The following is a 6,000-nucleotide window of genomic DNA, read 5'->3' on the forward strand; positions in this document are numbered from 1 at the left end:
CCTGTCAATTCTACAAGGGAGAGGGGGTGAGGAGAATGGGGGAGATTTGACTTCAGTGTAACATATGAGGAATTGAACCAACTAGGACTGCAGGTGAAGCTACGATCTTCACCAGCGATATTCTCGACCCAAAACATCGACTGCTTACCCTTTTCCATAGATGCTGCCTGACCTGCTGAGTTTCTCCAACATTTTGTATGTGTTGCTTAGATTTCCAGCTTCTGTAGATTCCTTGTTTGTGATATCCTTGGTACATTTTTTTTTATTGTGACAGAGTAGAGGAAGCTGACAAAGGAGAACAGCAGGGAAGTTTGAGACCTTCCAAAACAACTGTGTGGGGCAGAATCTTGTGGCTGAGAACAACATCACGGATAGAGAGGGGATCAGAGGCAGAATCTTCTGTAAAACTGTGACAGAGGAGCTGGAGGTGGCTCAGACAAGGCTGTGCCCAGAAGGGTCCCACACTGGACACCAGATAGCAGGACTCCCCAGAGAAGACAAGAAACACAAGGAGATCAAGATGCTTTTAACTGACAATGGAGAAGACACAGCAGCATTTGTGCTTTTTTGTTTATTGTGTACCCCGGTGTTCCTTGTACCAAATAAGGCAGGAGGATGATTCACAATCTCAGGGAGCTGCAGAAAGTGCATTGTCATTGCACTGTAAGAAAGGCAGGAAATTGACTGCAAGACTCCATAAACAGCACAGCGATCCTAAGCAGACTGGTTGCTTCAGTAAATGGGGGGGGGGGGGGGGGGGGATAGGTGTTAGCCAGACAAGGATAAGACTGCCAAGACAACCTGAAGTGAAGGGCAGCCCACTCAGCTGTAAATTCACTGCAATGGACATCAAGTTGCACCAACAGTTGAAGTTGCATTGTTCAAATCCATTTTCCCTTCACAATAGCAGGTCATCACAAACTCTCTCCTGCTCACACTTGCACACAAAGTCCAATTACAATCTCTCATTTTTCACTTAGTCATTTATTAATATATTGATGCCCTGCCCATTATATTTTAGTTTAACAGCACAAATATCATGCCCCACAAGGAAGGCCAATATTAACAATGGGCATAGGTGTATTATGAGCAAGCCTGACTTGACACTAAAGGTGCCCATGCCCAGGAACTGAAGAGATTGTGGTCTGCAATTCCACAGGGTGGATGGACTCTAATATACCCATATGCTTTGTTATTAAGGCTCTTTTACTATCATACAGGCGTGTGGCATCTACACCAGGCTCAGGACATACTGTAAAGCTCTGCTACTGCAGAAAAGTTTCAGCTTGGAGCAAGGGATTAAGAAGATCAGGACTGTATTCTGTGATAGGTTCTGCAAGGAAGTGATTGGAACTTCAGGATGTATCTGTTGGTGAAATAAAATATCAACAACGCATCAAAGAAACTGCTGACATGCTTCAGGTAAATCATCAGCTGATGTACCACAAAAAAGCCTTTCAGCTCATGTTTTTGCCAGGAACCATGTTGTATCCAAAAGTACAATCTATGATACTTCCTTCACATGTCATCAGAGTTGTAAGAGCATTCAATAAGATACAGGCAATGAGGTTGTATGTCCAGCCATTGACATGGTGTCCTGGTCACTTTCTGTGGTAGGATTGAGAATAGCCAGCTCATTCCCCTTTATATCTAAACCCCAGGCGAAGTTAAACAGATGAGACAAACAGCTTGGCTTATCCTGTCCAAAGGCTGATTTGATTAGCTTCACATCCTATAGACCTCAGCTCCATAGACAGCTGTGGTCTTACAGTGCTGCTCTAACTTCAATGGAACAACTACCAGCTGCAAGGCATGGAATGGAATTATATCATCAGTGTTGGCTGCTCTGTGTCCACCACAAGGTTAATTGAAACAATAGTGTTCAGACATGTCTTCTCAAACTAAAGCTAGGCTTTCTGAGTAAGGGCTATTTAATAATCTCCAAACAGCTTGATTGGAGACCCTACATACCATAGGGAAGCTGTTGCTTTCTTCACTCTACTTCTTGGTTTTCCATTGACAACTTTGTAGCTCGTCTTTCAGTGAGGACTCACGCAGCAGGAGTTACTTGATTAGATAAACATACAAAAATGAGGATTGCGCAGTCCCTGAAGCTTCCTAGATCATTTAATAAGAGTGTGGCTGCTCTAGTTGTAAACTCAACTTCACATTCCTGTCTACTCTGAGTAACACTTTACTCTATACAATATTTATCTCTACCCATTGAAATATTCTGCTTCTGCATAACAATTTTCCAAAATGCATTTATTTAAAACAACTACCAATCCACCATCTGGTTATCTACAACTAATGGTAACCCTAGCCTAAGAAAGGTGGACATACTCCAGACCCAAAGAACAAAGGAAATGGACTTCAACTGTTAAAAGTGAACAAGTAGTAATGGAGCTGAGTAAATGCTTTAACACAATGAAGTGGAGAAATAACAACTGTTATTTCTAAATAACAACTAAATAACTAAATAAGAATTAAATAACAACTGTTTCAGTACCTACAGGGACAGCTGATTGGATGGAAATGCATCTGAAGCAGGGTTGAGAGTTGATAACTGAATTTGAAAAAAAAATTAAATAAACTGAAAATTGATAAAATCCCTGGGTTTGTCAGATTGCAACTTTAAAGAATCTTGAGTAGTGACAGAAGAGACATGGCTACACTTTTTTAAAAAGCTGCTAAAGAAAGGTGGGGTGAAGGATAATAAATATTTACATATTTAGGAATGAGATAAAAGATGTCAAAGAAACAGCTCACCAATTGGAACAATTGGGCATAGCAATAATAATAATAATAATAATAATAATAATAGCCTCCTTATTAGATCATAATAATGAATAGTTAGTGAGAGTTTTTTCTAGCAATACAGGCAGAATAGCCCCTTTCAGCCATGGTGCCGGCAACCCACCAATTTAGCTGCAGCCTAATCACAGAACAATTTACAATAACCAATAAATCTTCCAACTGGAATGTCTTCAGACTGTAGGAGGAAATCCATATGGTGGCAGGGAGGACATACAGTTGACATTGGAACCAAATTCCATCACCACAAGCCAAGTCTTGTTTGTTCAACTTCATTCCATTCTTCAAACAAGGAGAGCATAGAAAAGTAATTCTGAAGATGAAATTTATATGGATTTCTATAATACTTTGATAAAATAGCAAGTAATTTACCTGAATAAGGTCAAGGTTGGGAGTAAACTATAAAAGGGATAGCTGAAGACAAAGTGGTGGAAATGTGGTCCACAGGATTGGAGCTGTATCCACTAGTAATCATATTTTACATTTACAATTTAAACTTAGGAATCAAAAACATGTCTGAATTTGCAGATGGCACCAGATTAGCAGGGCTGATGACAATGAGAAGGCTTTCAATTTTCAAGGTGGAAAAATGAGTGAATTTACAGATTACAGAATGGTAATCCAAAGTGGTAAAGGCCTCCAATTACACGTGGTCTTATTTTTTAGGATGTTGCCTATAGTGGGAGAGTCTAGTACCAGAGGGAATAGCATCAGAATACAAGGACATCCTTCAGAAAAGGGATGAGGAAGAATTTCTTCTGCAAGAAGGTGGCGAATCTGTGGAATTCCGTGGGTATATTTAAACTGGAGGGCAATAGGTTCCTGATTAATAAGGTTATGGGGAGAAGGCAGGAGAATGGGGTTGAGAGGAATAATAAAATCAGACATGGAATGCTGGAGCAGACTTAATTGGAAGTGGCTTAATTCTGTTCCTATGTCTTATTGTCTTATTTAAACAAGGAAGGTGGCATCTGGGAATTACAATGGGGAATAAACTAGAAAAGCAGGTCAACCTGGCCTTTCCAATAAGTGTAGTACTTGGATTTTATTTTCATACAGAGAGAGAGACTTTATTCAGGGGATGTCCTTATCAAAGGATATTGGAAATTCAATTAAATGTTTTCTGATTTTTTCATATTTCCCCACTGTTAGATTTTAATATAACTTTTGAAACTCAGAAGTTAAGCTGAAGCTTGCTTTTACTCTTGGTTGAACCTCAGTTAGACCAAGGAACAGGTTTGTGGGTACAGCACGGAAATGTTAGAAGGGCTCAGGAGAAGGACAGTTATAGAATGGATGAGAACAAAAATTTGAGGTTGTACCTACTGAACCAGCTGGATATAACTTCCAATGAGAAGTGCAAACTGACCTGTAGCAATAAAATAAAAAAAAGTTTTGGGCACATACACTTCAGGGGGAAAGAGCAAAAGGCTGTCAATATAAATGGAAAAAGAAAACAAAATTGGAAATCAGAAGAAACTTACGATTGTGAAGAGAAAGTGATTTGTGAACGCGTGTAGGTGGGGACAGGTACAGAGCTATGAAGGATAGGCGGGAGGCTGGAGTAAAGCATAGCCACCAGCACGATCTGCTTGTGCTTACGTTCAATCGGATTCCACGCCTGGACACCAGATTAAAACCAGCACGACTCTGTGCAGAGTTCAACAGGAGTGCATTCAGAGCCAACGTTGTCATTGCTAGAGATGAACAGATGCCGCCGTGCTCCCGAGTTTTGGGAACTGCCACTTGATGCCTCACAGATGAAGGTACCGCGACTGTGCTCATTAACATTACATCATGCTCAATCTTTCGTCACGAATACAGAGTGGGCGGCGCTGAGCAACGAACACGGAGCTTTGATTTTGTTTTTCATGCACGGCAGCGATTGAACCAAAAATCCGCTTCGGAGGGTTGTTTCTCGGACTTGAAGCAGTAAGGAAGCAAAACAGTAGGGCTTTTATCTGTGCGTCCGTTTACGGAAACACGGCTACAGATACTAATTATAATTAAATACATTAATTACTGAAACGATAAAAGAGCTGAGGAATCTCACACTGAAACCAGTTGTTTAGCACCGTGCGCCAACATCACTTGTAAACAAACCTCCCCACAATGGGTGTAATTTCCAGTGGGAAATGGGGAAGACCGGTGATCACCTTACCTGAGCATTCCACCTCATCATCTCCGAATCATAGTCTCCCCAGGGTCCTTCTGCAGCCCTCCGTCTCCCCAGCGCCGAACGATTGGGACCCACAGTCTCTGCGTGGGATGCTGGTCCTACAGGCTCTTCCCCCGCTTTGTCTTCCCTGCTTTTCCCATCCTGGGCGAGATTACTTCTGCCCCAGGAATGAAGCAGGCATCTACAACAATGAATGCAAGCCACGAGTTAACTAGCGCCAGTGCAATGTCTCTAAAACGAGCGGAAAAAACCGACAATTTCAGTTTGTCAACTGAGGAAGGTCGGGTGGAGAAATCCAGCCTTCAGGAACAATTTCGTAAATCATTAAAAGGGAAAAGAAAGAGGAGGCGATTAAAAATGGATGCGCTCATAACCCAATACGGATAAATCCAAAGGAATGGTAATCTGTTGTACAAATGAGTGCGGGTCTCCTTCCCCGCTTCCTCGAGGGTTGCCCCCTAGTTTCGTTGTTGTTCTCTCCCTTTGCCTGACGCGCTGAGTTTCTCCAACGGCTCTTATATATATTTTGCTCTCTCCCTCAGGTTGACCAGGTACAACGATGCACTGTTCACATTTGAAATTCTCAGCGTCCTCGGCTTCAGATTAAATTTGCAGTGGATCCTTCACCTCCCCCTCTCAATCCCTCCGACCATCACATAATCTCTCTCCTCTCGCTCCTGTTTTGTTTTAACAATACAGAATAATCCCACGTCGATCGACGCTGAACAAGCGCATCACAGTTCTCCCGTGGGGAGGGGAGTAGCAAAACGAATCAAGGCACAACCGCTCCTCTAATCCTTAAAGTAAACATTTCATCCGATGTAATGTCTTTGTTTGTACTCTCTCGCCATTAACACTATTAATAGATGCAATCTGCTACTGGCCACTAATCCTCGCTAATAAATTAATATTGCGTGTCTCTGTTGTATCTCAAATTAATACTGGGGGCTAATGGATTTAGAGGGAAGATAATTCAAGTAGCCCCGATTCTAAAAACCAGGAACTGT

The 6,000-nt window shown here is 41.8% G+C and overlaps 1 protein-coding gene across 1 annotated transcript in view; it reads right to left on the bottom strand.

The window, feature by feature from the left end:
• The window catches only part of LOC132407346 (ral guanine nucleotide dissociation stimulator-like), a 156,723-nt gene extending 151,085 nt beyond the window's left edge, over positions 1-5,638 (bottom strand). Inside the window, exon 1 of the mRNA XM_059993704.1 lies at positions 4,976-5,638. Coding sequence (XP_059849687.1) covers positions 4,976-4,996 — 21 coding nt within the window. The 5' untranslated portion in view covers positions 4,997-5,638. The remainder of the gene's footprint in view (positions 1-4,975) is intronic.
• Between the last annotated feature and the right edge of the window lie 362 nt (positions 5,639-6,000).

Source organism: Hypanus sabinus, chromosome 18 (assembly GCF_030144855.1).
Source record: "Hypanus sabinus isolate sHypSab1 chromosome 18, sHypSab1.hap1, whole genome shotgun sequence".
In the NCBI taxonomy this organism is placed as follows: domain Eukaryota; kingdom Metazoa; phylum Chordata; class Chondrichthyes; order Myliobatiformes; family Dasyatidae; genus Hypanus; species Hypanus sabinus.